Source organism: Megascapheus bottae, chromosome 16 (assembly GCF_031878675.1).
Source record: "Megascapheus bottae isolate mThoBot1 chromosome 16, mThoBot2.hap1, whole genome shotgun sequence".
NCBI classification, from domain to species: domain Eukaryota; kingdom Metazoa; phylum Chordata; class Mammalia; order Rodentia; family Geomyidae; genus Megascapheus; species Megascapheus bottae.
The window spans coordinates 10,432,119-10,450,072 of NC_143524.1; the positions used below are offsets into that span (position 1 = coordinate 10,432,119).

General features: G+C 36.7%; 3 protein-coding genes across 3 annotated transcripts; 2 read left to right on the forward strand and 1 right to left on the reverse strand.

The window, feature by feature from the left end:
* The first annotated feature begins 258 nt into the window (after window positions 1-258).
* On the forward strand, window positions 259-1,167 carry LOC150052712 (olfactory receptor 8H1-like). The gene has a single exon (XM_090348792.1). It carries the CDS (start codon window positions 259-261, stop codon window positions 1,165-1,167), a length of 909 nt encoding a protein of 302 aa, XP_090204918.1.
* Window positions 1,168-12,285: 11,118 nt separating this feature from the next.
* On the forward strand, window positions 12,286-13,239 carry LOC150052713 (olfactory receptor 8H1-like). Its single transcript, XM_090349204.1, has one exon. It carries the CDS (start codon window positions 12,286-12,288, stop codon window positions 13,237-13,239), a length of 954 nt encoding a protein of 317 aa, XP_090205330.1.
* Window positions 13,240-15,755: 2,516 nt separating this feature from the next.
* LOC150052714 (olfactory receptor 5T9-like) lies at window positions 15,756-16,721 on the reverse strand. The gene has a single exon (XM_090348793.1). It carries the CDS (start codon window positions 16,719-16,721, stop codon window positions 15,756-15,758), a length of 966 nt encoding a protein of 321 aa, XP_090204919.1.
* Window positions 16,722-17,954: the final 1,233 nt, after the last annotated feature.

A 17,954-nucleotide genomic window follows, 5' to 3' on the forward strand; every position in this document is an offset into this window, starting at 1 on the left:
ATTCCATGGTCTGATGCATATTATTGTCTTTTCCCCAGTGGCCATAAGTTGTGACAGATATCATATCTAAATATAATTTTATGTCACGTTTTAGAGTTCATAATTAAATTTAAGTCATTATGCATAACATTATGATTAATATTGAAACAATATAGGGTACAGATTCAAATCCTGTATCACCCACATAAAGACAATACATTTGGGACTAATTTGAGCAAGGATCACTCCTCATTTCTCAACAGTGTCCATCAGTACATCATGAGAACCTGGAATAGCGCAGAGGCGCCATTCTTCATCCTTATGGGACTGGCAGATTCTAGAGAGATGCGGCTGGCACTCTCCCTGCTGTTTCTTCTGATTTACCTGACCACTGTGGTAGGCAACCTCGGCATGATAATGATAATTTGCTTGAACCTCCAGCTTCACACGGCTATGTATTTTTTCCTCACCCACCTCTCATTCATTGACCTCAGCTATTCAAGTGTCATTACTCCTAAAACTTTAGTGAACTTGCTGACTTCCAACAAGAGTATTTCATTTCTGGGATGTTTCACTCAGATGTACCTTTTTGTCTTGTTTGGTAGTGCTGAAATTTCTCTCCTATCTGCCATGGCCTATGATCGCTATGTGGCTATCTGCAATCCTCTACAGTATCCTGTCATAATGTCTGCAAGACACTGCTGTGCCCTGGTCACTGGCACTTACGTGATTGGCTTTGTGGATTGCTCTCTGAGTGTACCCCCTATAGCCAGATTGCTTTTTTGCAACTCGAATAAAATTCATCACTTTTTCTGTGATGTATTTCCAATTTTAGTGCTGTCTTGCCAAGATACATACACCACTGAAATTGTAGTATACATTTGTATTACTTCTACCCTATTACTGTCCCTTATCATAATGTCCTGGTCCTATGTGTCCATTCTGTTTACTATTCTGAAAATCAAGTCCACATCAGGAAAGCAGAAAGCTTTCTCCACCTGTGCCTCCCACCTGCTGCGGGTCACTGTTTTTTATACTACAATAATCTTTACTTACTTAAAACCCAAGAAGTCCTACTCCCTGGGGAAGGACCAAGTGGCTTCTGTGTTTTACACAATCGTGATCCCTATGCTGAACCCACTCATTTACAGTCTTAGGAACAAGGAGGTGAAAAATACTTTCTTTTGAGTTAGGCATAAGAGGGGGGGGCTCCTGGAAACTAAAATAACACTAATCAAAAATATGTAAATTTAGCTTGGTGCAATGGCTTACACCTGTAATCCTAGCTATTCAGGAGGCTGAGATCTAAGGATCAAAGTTCAAAGCCAGCCCTTGCACTAAAGACCATGATACCCTTATCTCCAATTAACCACAGAGGTGGCACTGTGGTTCAAGGGGTAGGGTGGAAGCCTTGAGCTGAAGAACTCAGGGACAGTATGCAAACCCAGAGTTCAAGCCCCAGGACCCACAAAAAAAAAAAAAAGGAAATTTAGGTTTGCTGGTTTTCTTGTTTAAAATTTCCTTGCTTTTTCTTTCTTTTTCATTTCATTTCATTTATTTTATTTTTATTTTTTTGTCATGGGGCTTGAACTCCACCAGCGCGCTGTCCCTGAGCAATTCAGCCCAAGGCTACCACCCTATCCTTGAGCTAAGCCCCATTTCCCATTTTCTAGAGATTAATTGGAGATAAGAATCTCAGGTCCTTTTGTGCCTGGGCTGGCTTTGTACCTTAAGTTGCTAGGATTATAGGCATGAACAACCATGCCTGGCTTTCTTGCTTTTTCTTTAAAAAATGTCATGGATGTTTTCATAGTAAAATTCTATTTATCTAAACCTGGTCTTATACATTTCGGGAAATATGTTGTTAGAAATTTTATTGTAATTCAAAGTTAGATAATATGTGATGAAACTATTGTTTTCTCTGTATGTGTGTATTTGTGTGTCATATATATGTATTAATGATCAGATGGACTTACATGTGGTCCAGACAAGTTTTAGAATTCTTAGTTTAATCTCAATTTTACCTGACACCTCAGCTAACACCTCTAATATGTACTCCAGTGACTGGGATCTGAGGATTGCTATTTGAAGCAAGTTTTTGCAGACAAATCTGTAAGTTTTCCTTCTGAAGAGATTTTCTTGAAAAAGCCAAGCATTAGGGACCATTATACTGTGAGTTCAAGCACTGGTATCAAACAAAACTTAAGACATTAAAAGTGAACCAATGTGATCTTAAGGGAAATATCTTTGTAACATAAAGGAGTTTTAGGTGTAATTCTTTTTGTTAAATTTTGTTGTTATTATTAATGCATTATGCAGAGGCTTTTCTGTTTCCCAAGTCAGGTAATGAGCATATTGTTTTTTTGTGCAATGGCAGCTCCTCCTTCACAATCTCAGAGTTCATTTTTGACTTAATATCTACATGACAAACTTTGTTTACCCTTTATCCCCCCATTTCTGCATCTCTCTTGACCTCCTCAAAAAGATGTTCAAAAAGAATAAACAGGACATAAAGGAAAAGAAACAAAAAAGCAAAATCTAGCAATACCATCTCCACTCAGATGGGTATAATTCTTAAAACTATATCTATTCATATTTTAATTTTAAGGGGTTTTATTATGAATATATATACATATATATGCACATTAATAGTTTCAGATGTCATTTTTATCATAGTACATAATAATTTCTTAGCTGCATAGCTGTTAACAAATGACAAATTTTAATCAATTCTTTAGGTATAAGATAAATTCTTTTTTCAATATATGTGATCAGATGGTTGATATAATAAACTGACAATCATGTTCACAGTACTGGTAATTTTTACACAACTTAAATTTCTGAAAAAATTAAAAAAATTGTGAAGAATACCCACTAGTCTTTCCAACACTACTTTTTTTTCCCCCCAACACTACTTCTTTTTGCCATGGTTAGTTGCCATGAGAAATGCTTATTGCCACAGCTTAGACTCAGAATCTCTCATTCTCATTCAGCTCCCTTGATAAAGGTTGTTGCTTATCACTTTTGCCATACAGCCCGTATTTTGATGGTTTATTGGAAACAGAACTGCCTGGCTTCTAGCCAAAATACTTAGCCTCCTTTCAAGTAAGATTACTGGCATAAGCCACCAGCACCCAGCTTTACAAGTCCTTACTTCAGCACCACAAGAAATTCGGAAAAAAGAAAATAATAAATAGCTGAAATATTTGTATTTAGAATGCAATAAACTGGTAAAGTATATTCGAAGTAGAGGAAAGTTGTACATGCTAATGTGGGCATCAAAGTGAAAAGAATTTAGGTTTCCTAAGGAAGGTAAACACTAACAATTATTGATAACTGTGCATCCTATTCAAATAAATCATTTTGAACATATATCAATATATGAGATGAGAAATGAAAACTTCAGTTCTTTTGCATGTATAACTTTCTGAACTTATTTAAAAGTATAATTATTTGGCAATATTTTTGTTAGTACAAGTTCTAAGATGAGTATGTTTTCAGTAACTAGTAAAAAATGCATGTTTGAATTCATTGGCCCTCAACTACTATAAATTTACCAACTAAGAAATTTGCATTCAGTTATATTTCTATGTGTTTACTTATTGAGTATTTGATAATTGCAACTTTCTGTAAAGTATTAGTAAGCTTTGGTAAAGTTTATTGCCTTTCATCACATTCCTTTGGATTTGTAATATACTGTAAATGCTTGATACGTGTGTATGTGTGTGTGGGTCTGGGTCTGGGTCTGGGTCTGGGTCTATGTGTGTGATGTATTTGTAGGGCCTTAAGAACCTGGGTTGTGAGACAGAATTTGCTCAATGTTAACATGTTTTTGCTCAATGTTAAATGGATTTTCCTTCCTTAGCTAGCTTTGAACCATAGTCATCAGATCTCATCTTCCTGAGTAACTGGGATTACAGATGTTATCCATCAACACCCGGTTCCTTTTTGATACTGTTAATTTAAAAAGAAGTTCTGTAAACAGAAATATATGATGACTAGGTTTTGGTGGCATTCTATAAAGTTTGGTTGAATAGAATTCTAAGATCTTCTTTATTTTAAACTTCTATTTAGGGTCCAGAAGCACAGCCTATTGGTAGAGTGCTTGCCTACCATGAATGAATCCCTAGGTTCAATTCTTTGGTACCACATACACACAAAAAACAGAAGTGGTGCTCTGACTCAAGTGGTAGAGCATTAGCCTTGAACACAGAGAGACTCAAGGACAGTGCCCAGGCCCCGAGTTCAATCCCCAGTTCTAGAAAAAAAATAAACTTCTATCTATATTTTCTAGAATTTCAGCTTAAATGGTCTATCACATTTATGGGTTGACCTAAGAAGTATAGTTCTGTTCAAGAATTTACTCTTCTTAAACTTTTGGAACAAATGCAACCATGTGATTTTATAAATCATTCATTAGTGTATTACATTGTTGAATTATGCAATTTTAATAAGTGCTTTGAATATATTAAAGTTAAGAATGCCAAATTTAATATTATTTTTAACTTCTCCCTTTATTGAAAACCTTTTAATATACATTATATTTATCTACTATCTTCCTTTTTTCTTTCCTTCTTTCACTCCTCATTTTTTACTCCAGATACTTAACTAGATCATTGGTTCTGACACTTTTGTCACATCTATCTGTACAAGTTGATTTCTCAACGCACTGTGAATTACTCAAGAGATAGCCTCTCCTGTTGTCTTAACATTAGATCCCTACCCCCCAAATTTTTTCTCTAGTGTTCTTCAAGATCTTTGTGGCTCCTCAGTTAAGTTGGCAACATTAAGAAGGAAAGATGAAAGTGGAAGTGGAAGCCGCTGCCACTCCAGTAGTTGCAAGAATGACAGTGGCTGAAGAAGAGTCAGCCAGAGAGCTGCTAAGCGAAACAGTGATAGCAGAGCAGCCTTGAGGATGGATTCCAGGGACACTCTTAGAGCCAAGGATGCAAGGAGCACTTGCATCATCAACGGCAGACTTTCACAATCCAGAACTGTGGTGGCAGAGGCAACAGTAGCAGAGGTTAACAATGGTACAATGCACCCTAACAGATCCATGGAGATGCTAGGGAAAGCCATAAAAAGAAATCTACTCATCAGAGCTAGCAGGGATGTCAGAAGTTAAGAGAATGTGAGAGATACTGGTGAGCTGAAGATGAAGAAAGAAAGTCACAAAGGGCCAGAGGCAATGCATCTCCTGCACACGGAAAATCCAAGCTGTGTCCAGGACTCAAGCATTGAGGATCTTGACATCTGAAGCTTGAAAACCATAACAGTTGTTGCAGAATGGCAAACAACCCTAATACCCAATACCTGTGTGAGAGCTGTAACACTGGAAGGTGTTGCCTATTCCTGCGTGGTGCTATGCTCTTCCTGATGCTTTCTGCTGCAGGAACCTGGATTACAAACCTAACAAGGAGCCAGAACTCCTGGTACTGGATGCACTTTCTTTGTGCCTATCACCACTCCTATCTGGGTACAGCAAAAAGACCTGTTACTGATTGGTAACACTGTGGAATTTTATCTTATCTTTTGCATATTATGCCAAACTCTGAACTTGTGATTGGCCATTTGTATGGGAAAAGTTTTCCATTTTGTGAAAATATATCAGTGGCTAAAACAAATACACTGCACACTGAGGGTAAATATTTTCAAATGGCATGTTTTGAGAAACACAGGGAAAGGGTAGGTGAAAGAGGGAAGTGATGACACAAATCAAAATGAACTGTATATATAGAATGCTTTGTTAAAAGGCAAAAGGTAAATAAATGCATAACCTAAAATTAAGTAAAGGAAAGGGGATAGGTTGGGAGAATTGGGTAAGAAATGTGAAAAGGGCAATACACTGTGAATACATTGTATTCACAACTGTTTTAGTGCACGGATACTCCTTTGTACAACTACTTAAAAGTAATCAACTATGGGCCCAGAGTGTGGCCTAGTGGTAGAGTGCCTGCCTAGCATGCACAAAAACTCAGGTTTGATTCCTCAGCATCACCTACAAAGAAAAAAAAAACATCAGAAGGGGTGCTGTGGCTCAAGTGGTAAAGTACTAGCCTTGAGGAATCCCAAGGACAGTGTCTAGGACCTAAGTCCAAGACCAGGACTGTAATAAAATATTCAAAAAAACAAATTGATTCTATGAAATGAAGATAATCTTGATTAACAGCTTAATCAGTAGTTTGATATGCCTCTCATGATGAAAAGCCATATAGAAACCAGGATGACAAGTAGCATCAGTCAATGCAGTGAAGGTTAGATATTACATGCAGTCAAAATTACAAGTAATTCCATTACAAGTGAAAATGAGAAATACTATTTCCCTCCTCTTATTAAATAGTCTTCCTGAATTCTTATTCTTAGCAATAAGACAAGAAAAAGAAGATGACAGGATAAAAATTAGAAAGAAGAATCTAAATTACTCTTAGATTAAGAGATTCTATGCTTAAAAGGTCTTTAAACTTTATCATTAAACCTTAGATATAAAAAATATTTCCAGAGGCCGGGAGTTGGGCCTACTGGTAGAGTGCTTGCCTAGCATGCACCAAGACCCAGGTTTGATTCCCCAGTACCACATACATAGAAAAGACAGAAGTTGCTCAAGTGGTAGAACTCTAGCATTGAGAAAGCCCAAGGACAGTGCTCAGGCCTTGAGTTCTTTTTTCAGGCATAAAGAAATATATGTATATATACATATTTTTTTTCAGCAAAGTAGTAGGAAACAAGATCCATCTATTACTCACTAGTTTTTGAAACCAGGGGGAAAATTAAATCCCATTCTCAATGACCTAAAAACATAAAAAACAGGCTCTACAAGAAAATATAATATAATAATATAATTATATATAATATATATACAGCTTCACAGTAAAGCTGATCAGATTTTTTAGATTTTCCCTTTGCTTGCTCATTAAGAAAATTGCCAATAATGAATATTTCTGTTTTACTTATATCATTTTAAAACAAGCTTCCTTCTTTCTTTTCCCTTTTTTTGTTTGTTTTGTTATTGTTTCCCTTTTTGCTTTGTTTTGTCTGTCCTGGGGCTTGAACTCAGGGCCTGAATGTTGTCCTTGAGCCTATTTTCCTGTACCACTTGAGCCAGAGCACCACTTCTGGCTTTCTTAGTAGCTTGTTGGAGGAAATAGTCTCAAAGACTTCAATATCCCCAATTTCAAACGTTAGCCTGATGAATACCTATGATTATGGGCATGAACCATCAGCCATCAGTGCGTGAGTCTACGTTTTAAGTAATGCTGTTGGTCAAACCCAGTTTTTGTTTTTGTTTTTGTTTTTTTGCCAGTCCTGGGCTGGGCTTGAGCTCTGGGCCTGAGTACTGTCCTTGGACTTTCTCAAGGCTAGAGCCTCAGCACCATTTCCAGCTTTTTTCTGTGTATGTGGTACCGGGGAATCGAACCCGGGTCTTCGTGCATGCTAGGCAAGCAATCTACCTCTAGGCCAAACTCCCATCACTCAAACCCAGGTTTGTACACAAGTTTTCTGCCACAAAGCTATATCCCAACCTTAAATCTTTCTCCTGTATTTAAATATATATGTTGACCTGATTATGAAACAAGAAAATAAACCAATGGTATTTGTTAGTGTGAGAGCTGATTCCCTTAGCTGATCTCATTTTTTCTTTCATTGGATTTTCATAAGTACAATAAAATAGTAGGATTGTGTACAAAATTCAGAGCAAAATTGCACAAAATTATAGATGAATGTGTGAGACTCTAAAATTAGACAGGACAATTTTCCATTTCCTGGGTTAACACAAAATATTTATTAGTGGATGGAAACCCGTCACATACTAAATGATATCAATACAAGAAAAAACAAACAAGCAGACAAAATAATCAAACACACAAACAGATAAAATAGTAGAGTCTATAAAGATTAAATTTAGTATGTACAAATTATGCATTATTATGATAATTTAGCTGTAAAGTGAGCATGATATTGAATTTATAATATGATAATAATTATTCAAATATGTGTGAATGTGTTCACAATAAGCATTATGTACGAAAAAGCAAATGATTGGAATAAATTATATGAACAGATATCAGAGTTCAGAATTGTTTTCATTTACTACTTTGGATTTGTTGCATTCAATATTGTATATTTTTTAGAGAATGTATGGTTGTATTAATGAATAGAGTAAAAGCATCTTCAATAACTGTTCTAATATTAAATTTTAAGCAGTCCTGTCTTCACTTAAATTTGTGTATACTGTGTCAATAGGGAACAGCACATAAAAAGATTTATTTTCAGGAACAGATAGTCAGCTCTAATACTGTTTACATCATCACAGACAAGACAAACTCTGAAATAATTAACTTACAGTTGGGCAGTCACAATTAAGCGGATATCAATATTATGAAGTAGCCTATGTTAAATATACTCGAGATGACAGGATGTTGCATCTAATGCATTTGGAAACCTAATCGCATTTCTATTACAAGAAATATCTGTTTTACGTGAAGGTTCATATGAAAGCAGATGCTAACAAAATCCACATGCAGGGGGTATATACCTTCTTTTGCAAACCAAACAATAGATTTGTTCATAATCTGTGCCGGCATCATTTCCAGTATCAATGATGACAGTCTTTACAAGCCAACATTGTCCTCAAATAACATTATAATGTTAAAGAGCCGCTCAATGCATATGAAATATATAACATATATAATCAAATTCCATTAAAAATTAATACTAAAATTACATTTTGAGAGGGATTTTCCTTTATGTCATCCTCCCCATCCTTTAATTTTTTAGTATCTGCCAAATATATTCTTTCTTTCTTTCTTTCTTTCTTTCTTTCTTTCTTTCTTTCTTTCTTTCTTTCTTTCTTTCTTTTTTGCCAGTCCTAGGTTTGAGCTCAGGGCCTGAGCACTGTCCTTGGACTTTCTCAAGGCTTGAACTCTACTACTTGAGCCTCAGCACCACTTCCAGCTTTTTTCTATTTATGTGGTACTAAGGAATGGAACCCGGGTCTTCGTGAATGCCAGGCAAGCACTCTACCACTAGGCCAAACTCCCAGCCCCCAAGTATATTATTTCTATGAGTTTGCTTTTAAGGTTCATATTTATTTTCCTTAAGAAGTAAAATGAAGTTAGTGCTGGTGGAGTGACATTACCAGTTTCTACTTCTAGCCCATCAACAGATCCTAATTCTCTCAATATCTTGGAATGTTTGGGATTTGTTCGATGTTCAAAAGAAGTCACTGCCTAGCCAAGTGTTCTGTGATTCCCCTCTACTGGGGCTGGGAAGTTTCTTCTGCAGAGTAGCACTGATTTTTAGATAATCAACAACGTCTTCTAGTTTGGCTGATGGAGAAAACTGAGTATTTTAGGAGCTGGATACAATACATAGTCTGTCTACTTCACCTAATACTAAATCATTCTTCTTTTTTTTTTTGCTTGTTTCACTTTTGGGACCTTCCTTCCTTCCTTCCTTCCTTCCTTCCTTCCTTCCTTCCTTCCTTCCTTCCTTTCCTGGTTCTTTTTTTAATTTTAATTTTATTGCCCCTTCCCATATTTACCTCCTATTTTCCCTGCCTGCACCCCAAGTTGTAAATTTCATTGCCAATGTATTGTCCTGTGAGTATGGCTGCTACAATGGTTCATCTGTTGTCCCTTGTCTCATTATCTTTTCTTAGGGGCAGTGCATGCCCGTGTGCCTAGTTTAAAAACCTCAGTGACACTCAAGGATAGCGCCTAGGCCCTGAGTTTCAATCCCCACACTGAGTAAAAAACAAAAAACAAAAATCTCTTGGTCACAGGGGTGTTAAGGTAATGAGTACACTTTTTAAACATTATTGCTCCTCCCTCATTTTCTCCTGCTTACCACAATCCACTCCCCCCACCACATTGCGAAGTTTATTTCCAACATAGATAGTGTATAGTATCATTGCTGCAACAGTTCATCGTTTTTCCTATTTCTGTGATTTCCTTTCCCTTCCACAGATCAGATTAGCTTATATGTAAGACAAAGGGTACAGAAAACAAAAACAGAAAGAAAAGATAGAAATAATTGTGTATAGGACATGAGAACCTCTTGTTTCCAATTCTTGGAGTTCATTTTGGAAACGCTTCATTATATATGGCCCTCTGGACTTAGCAGTTGGACTGTTGTGATCTCCTGCTAAGGATATCATAAGTATTTTCTAATTATTACAATGAGGGAAACAATGCCACTCATATTTCTTTTGGGCCTGGCTTGTTTCACTTAATGTAACTTTTTCCAGGTTTTCCATTTCCTAATAATGAACCAATTTTACTCAGGATAGAACCACACAGAGTTCCTTATAAAATGCTTTGCATCCTGGGCAGAGTCAGGATGGAAACCTAGGGAAAACCTATTTTTCCCTAAATATTTCTTCTCCTCCATTTCCTAGTACATTTACATCAGGGATATAAAAGCATTGCAACAGTTAGCTTAGCAGCATTGATTAGGAGAGCAGGAAAGAAGGAACGATCCAGATGTCCTTCTCTTCTAAATCTCAGATTCTCTGCTTCACCCTAGTCCCTAGATTCTTAAGATTACTGACTACAGTTTTCATGGAGTCCAAACTTACATCAAGGCTAAACAGGGAAGATTAAAAACAAAAAGAATCAAAGGTAAAAGTGAATGACATGAGAGGATCATATTTGAAGGTGATGCCATTGGAAACTTGGGAAGTGTCTGTGGAATAGCCCAGTCATTTGGGGGGGCCACAACAGAAGATTTTTGCTACTCACTAACCCATTCTATTGGATAAAACTCCAAGATTTAACCACTTAGAGACAATTGATACTCACCCAAACCTCTTACCAGCTCATCTCTTAAGATGCCCTTTAACTGCTAGAGTTAATCTGCTTCTTGATAAGTTCAAGACACAGGAAAACCTCTGTCACAATAAAAAGAGCTTAGTATTTGGGTGACATTTAAAAAAATTGATCAATGTAAGTTTAGTGCTAGCACAATTACCATGTGAAAGGTGAAATATTTGTTCAGTGAGAAATTTAAGTTTTGCCTTTGAACAGATGCCAAGTAATTTTCCTGGGGAATTGGTCCCTAAAGACAAGCTGTTACATGGTCCCCAGGCATATTATAAATGAAGGGTCCCTGGACTTCTCAAACTGAAAATAAGATGAGAGACTGCATCACTGACTGCTTTGCTTATATCCAGAGTGGTTATTGAAATTTATTTTCAGACTTACCATCCTGAAATTTCCATTTGCAATACCTGAAGGCAATATCTAAGCTGTTGCATTTGGCTAAGAATACAAGCCATGTGCTCACAAAAATTTACAAATGTTTACTTCAAGAAAAGCCAATACTATATATTACAAAATTTTCGAAACCATTAAATGTATTTCATATTCCATTTCTGCAAAAAAAACCCCACTGGGATTGATACATTTTTGGGCATATGACATTCTGAGAAGTTCTTTTTTCACCAAATCTGGCTCAAAGTAAGTATTTTCCTTAAACTTGGATGTTATAGAAAAATAAATTGTTGCAGAAGTTTTATTAGAAGACTGTTCACACGTAACTCAGTTGGTCTATATAATGTAAAGATTTGTGAAAAAAGAAATTATAGATTTGATGAGATGAGAGAATATAAACAATGGAAATATTTAGAAGTAATTAAAATTTGAAATGTCTTCTGGGTATAAATAGTTCATATGTGATCTAAGAGCATAAAATATTTAAAACTGTCTACAATTATACTTTATTTAATGTTATCATTTATATATATATATATAAAATTCAAGTACTATAGGACACACTGAAGTCTATTTATATCATGGTCTATTGCAAATTTAAGCCTTTGGCTCTAGTCAACTGACCTGAATGTAAGTAAAAGTTCAATAGAAGGATCATGCTCTTTGGAGTCATACTCTTTGAATAAAACATATAGAATTAGTATATGTTGCCAGTAACTTCATCTAAGTCATATGAGCTTACTTCACTCTTTCCCTAATCTAAAATACATGTGCAATAATATAATGGATGGCATAAAAATTGTGGCTATCAAGTGTCTTAGTAAAGAAAGTATTTGGCCTATGGTCAGATCAGTTCCAAACATGAGGAAGTTACTTTTCCTTATACCATAGGCAAATGTCATTTCATACTTATATTTATAGTTGATGATCAATGATTAACTCTTATTGTAAAAAAACACCTTGTGGTTAATTTTAAGGCAGCCTGCGCTAATGATTAATGTACTAGGCCATTCAACAATCACAATTCATAAAGCAATCTGAAGTTACTGGAGTTAAGTATCTCTTTTACTTTTTCTACAGTGCCCATTGGCACACTATGAGGGCCTGGAATAGCACAAAGGATCCAGACTTCGTCCTCATGGGGCTGGCAGACTCTGCAGAGATACAGCTGGCCCTCTCCCTGCTGTTTCTCCTGATTTACTTGACCACTGTGCTGGGCAACCTCGGCATCATCATGGTAATTCGCCTGGACCTCCAGCTTCACACGCCTATGTATTTTTCCCTCACTCACCTCTCATTTCTTGACCTCAGTTACTCAAATGTCATCACCCCTAAAACCCTAGAGAACTTATTGACTTCCACAAAGAGTATTTCCTTCCTGGGCTGCTTCACCCAGATGTACTTTTTTGTCCTGCTTGGTGCTGCAGAATGTTTTCTCCTTGCCTCCATGGCCTATGATCGCTATGTGGCAATCTGCAGTCCTCTGCGCTATCCCGTGATTATGTCCAAACAACTCTGTCATGTCCTTATCTCGGGATCCTACCTGATTGGTTTCATGGACTCCTCTGTGAATGCTGTTTGTATGAGTAGATTAAAGTTTTGTAACTCCAATGTAATCTCACATTTTTTCTGTGACACAACCCCGATTTTAGCTCTGTCCTGCACTGACATATATGAGGTTCAAATTGTAATATTCATGTTTGCTGGATTTACCCTAACTAACTCCCTTACTACAATATCAGTGCCATATGTGTCCATCCTGTTGACGATTCTGAAAATGAAGTCCACTTCAGGAAAGCAGAAAGCCTTCTCCACCTGTGCCTCCCACCTGCTGGGGGTCACTGTTTTTTATGGCACTATGATCTTCACTTACTTAAAACCCAAGAAGTCCTACTCCCTGGGGAAGGACCAAGTGGCTTCTGTGTTTTACACAATTGTGATCCCCATGCTGAACCCGCTCATTTATAGTCTTAGGAACAAGGAGGTGAAAAATGCTTTCTTTCGAGTCATGCAGAAGAGAGTGTCTACTGGCCAGTTAATGTCACAGTGACATGTATGTGTGCTTCAACTCATCTTCAAAAAGAAGCCTTTTTAGTAATTTCATTAGCCTGTCTGTAAGCGTGATATAATTAGTCTACATTTCTGAAGAACTGTCATTCATTTAGTCAATTATGATTAGCCATTTCCTACAGCATTTTAAACTTTCACATTGTGCTTGTCCTTCGTTAAATATGAATTAAAGCCTTGTGTAAATATAAGTGTTTGAAGCACACCTAATGTTCATAAGAAGAAAATCTGGTCACTCTTAAAACTATGTAATACACTATTTCTTTTTCTAAAGTTTATTTTATACAGAGGGGTTACAGTTACACAATAAGTTAAATAAGGTATTTAGTTCATTTCTTGTTGAACATGGTTACCACCCTCCATTATTTTCTTCCCTTTCCTTCCTCCCATCTCCTATCCAATACCAATTGTAAAGTTCATTTCCAACATAGTGTCTTGTATCACTGTTCAACTTTGTCCTTTGTTTCACCATTTTGTTATTCTCTTTCCTTTTCTCTAATTCAGATCAATGTATACATAAGATATAGATTACCCCCCCAATATTTTTTAAACTGACAACAGGAGACAAACCAAAGTTTGGGGAGAAAGAAAAAGAAGGAAAAGAGCAATAATTTTACACAGTACATTGAAAACAAACAACCAAACATACCAAAAACCCTCTTATTCCAGATCTTGGAGTTCATTTTGATGAGTTCCATTTAATGTAGTCTTACATACATAGCCATTAAGATAGTTTGATCCTCTGCTAGGACAATCTTAGACATACAGTAATTGTTATAAATTCCAGGAAACCATGTTGGATTTTTGCTTTGGTCTGGCTTACCTCAATTAACATGAATTTTGTTTTGTTTTGTTTTGTTTGCTCATTCTCCATATTTATTTCCAGAACAGTATCTGATAAATCCAATATATGGAGTCCCTGGGGAATGGAGGAATCTAAATCTTGCTTGTAGTTTTTTAAAAGAATTTATTAACATTCATTGTTACCTCATATTTCAAATGTCATGTTTAAAAAACAAGTATTCAATATTCAAGAAGGGAATCTCTATATACAATCGCTGGCACATAGATTTTAGAACATAATGAAAATTAAGCTGAGGTTTTGTATGTCATAGATACATATTAATATATGTAATAAACCCTAATTAGAATGGTCGATATTCTGAACTCAGACAACAGCAAATGCTGGTGTGGTTGTGGAGAAAGAGGAACACTACTGCACTGCTCTGGGAAATGTAAACTAGTTCAGCCACTCTGGAAGGCAGTTTGGAGGATTCTTAAAGAACTGAAAAGAGACCTTCCCTACAATTTCATCATACCACTCCTGGGCATCTACCCTGAGCCTCATAACCCAGTATATGATAAGGACACCTGCTCAGCCATGTTCATTTCTGTACTATTCACAATAGCCAAGCAATGGAAACAATCCAGATGCCCGACTGCAGATGAATGAATTCAAACAGGCAAGATAAATAATGACATTGCCTCAGAAGTGGATGAAATCATGTTGAGTGGAATAAGTCAAGACCAAAGGAACAAAAGGCACATGGTATCCTTAATATGTGGATATTAGATCCAAACAGTAAAACTGCAATGACTCAGTATTTGGCTACCAAAGGTTATGGACAGGGTCATGGAGATATAAACATAACTCCATAGACATAAAAATCTATGATGGGCTATACACTCTATAGACATTAGTTATATAAGTTTTTCCCATGTGTTTCTATTTATTTACAAATGAGGCACTGTCATTCTTTATGTCAGAAGCATAGAATTCTACTGTGTACGTACACAACATTTCTTCACCCATTCATCTATACAGGGGCATCTGGGTTGATTCTAAACCGTAACTATGGCAAATAATGGTGTAATAGCTATGGTAAAGAATGGTGCATTAGGCCGGGAGTTTGGCCTAGTGGTTAAAGTGCTTGCCTAGCATGCACGAAAACCCGGGTTCAATTCCTTGGTACCACATACATAGAAAAAAGCCGGAAGTGGTGCTGAGGCTCACGTGGTAGAGCTCTAGCCTTGAGAAAGTCCAAGGATAGTGCTCAGGCCCTGAGCTCAAGCCCAGGACTGGCAAAAAAAAAAAAAGAAAAAAGAATGGTGCATTAACTATGTAAAATGATTCTTGTTGAAATAAATTCCAAGGAATTGAAACAAGAGTATTTCTTTTATTGTACTGTTTGCACTTTTTTCTCTTTTTTTTTGCCCATTTGGTTTATTCCCTCTGCTGTCTTTGACTTCTGTACCCATGGCTTGAACATTAATCGGTCTGATTTGTAACTCCATTATGTATCATCAGTACAACTAAGCTTGATTTTAAAACTTCAAAAGGGAACAAAAATAATTTAAATGTAATTACTTAAGTATTCTGAGTTTTTTTAATTTAAAGTACACCATGAATATTTGTATTTCCTGCAGTTCTTGATTAAACAGGGGTCAACTGATAAACCGCATGCTATTGGCTCTTCTTAATTTTAAACATTCACTTCATTAATGAAACGACTTTAGTAGTTTTTTCATTGCCTTCTTCACATCCTTGTTTCTCAGACTGTAGATGATAGGATTCAGCATGGGGATCACGATGGTGTAAAATACAGATACGATCATGTCATGCTCCAACGCATAATTGGAACTTGGTCTCACATACATGAAGAGGATGGTCCCATGATAAATGCATACCCCAGTTAGGTGAGAGCCACACGTGGAGAACACCTTTTTCCTCCCTTCAGCTGAACGCATCTTCAGAATAGCCAATAGAATGAAACCATACGAGACCAGGACAATCACCATAGCTACTATCTCAACAGACCCCACACAGTAGAAAAGTAGAAGCTGGTTCATTTTTGTGTCAGAACAAGCAATAGCAAGTAGTGGAGGGATATCACAGAAGACATGCCTGATTTCATTAGATCCACAGAAGGACAGGGTAAAGGTAGCCACTGTGTGTATCATTGCATGCGTAAAGCCACCAAGATAGGAAGTGATGATAAGTGGCAGATAAACCCTGGGTGTCATGCTCACTGAGTAGAGGAGAGGGTTGTAAATGGCTACATAGCGGTCATAAGCCATAGCAGCCAAAAGGAAAGATTCTGTGGTTCCAAAAGTAACAAAGAGAAGCATTTGTGTGACACATCCAGGGTAAGAAATGGATTTGTTTTTTGCCAGGAAGTTTACCAGCATTTTTGGTGTGACAACGCTAGAATAGCAGGCATCCAAGAATGATAGCACACTCAGAAAATAGTACATGGGGTTGTGTAACCGAGAATCTATTATTACCAATAACACCAATCCCAAATTGCCTACCAGAGTAAAAAGATATACTGCTAGGAACAGTACAAACAGGATGAATTGCAGTTCAAAACCATCTGTGAATCCCAGGAGTATAAATGTGTTGACTTCAGTCACATTGGTCAAATGAATTGTGTACAAATCCATAACTGGTGGAACCCCTGACATTTCAGTTGTTATTTGTAGGTCCTAAGAGCAACAGCTGGTGAGCACAGAGTCCAATTTACATCTTCATCTTCACGTTTTTGGCAAGCATAATGAAGTCTTTGTTGCTGATTGGCTGAGCATTAATGTAATTCTGTCCAACCAGATGCATGGCTCTGTTTAAATGAAGAAAATATATCCTTCTTTTACTGGCTGACCTTTCTCATGGAAAAACAAAAGAGATACCTTTTAAATTCGCTGAATTTCTAGGTTTTATTTCCCCTTTGTTCTTGTTTGCTTGTGACACTGGAAATAAACCAGGATCTCTTACATGTTGGACAAGTGATTTACCACTGAAGTATATATAAATGTCCACCTTCCGTTTTACGTTACATATACATTTGTATGGTGTCCTCTACAATTTAAAGATTATGGTTCTACCACCTGACACATATTATAAATATTATTCCAATCATTGTTTATTTGGTGTTTGTCTCATTGAGTAATTTGCCTAGACTGCTTCAAACTGTGATGCTCACATCTCAGTTTCCTGGGTGGCTAACATTATAGGTGTGAGCCAACAGAGCCTGGCTTTAAAAAAATTGTCTTTAAAAAGGTACATAAGGGCTGGGAGTTTGGCCTAGTGGTAGAGTGCTTGCCTAGCACGCACGAAGACAGGTGTTCGATTCCTCGGTACCACATATATAGAAAAAAGCAAGAGATGGTGCCGTGGCTCAAGTGATAGAGCTCTAGCCTTGAGAAAGTCCAAGGACAATGCTCATCCCTGAGCTCAAGCCCCAGGACTGGCAAAAAACAAACAAACAAATAAACAAACCAAAAAAAAAGGTACATAAGGTCATAAAGGATGAGACTAAATGAAAGGATCTCTAGGATATGGAATCAAGAGTTTATCTTATATGATTGTTGTTCCTAATGCACTATGTTAATTCTCTCCTATTTTGTTGTCCTTTTGTTAATCTCATATTGTGACTCTGTCTGACTTTGTTACCAGGTTTATTGTATATACATTTATTTATTTATTTGAAATAGGAAAGGGAAAGGTGAGACAGTGTGGGGGAAGGGGAATGGGGACAATACATGAGAAGAGTTATCAATGTGTGAGAAGTAATGCACCTACTACCTGGCGATTGTAACTGTAAACCCTCTATACATTACCTTAACAATAAAAAAAAAATAATAAAGTTTTACAAATAGAATTTCAATTCAACATGTCACCTCTTCTACCAATCACTCCCA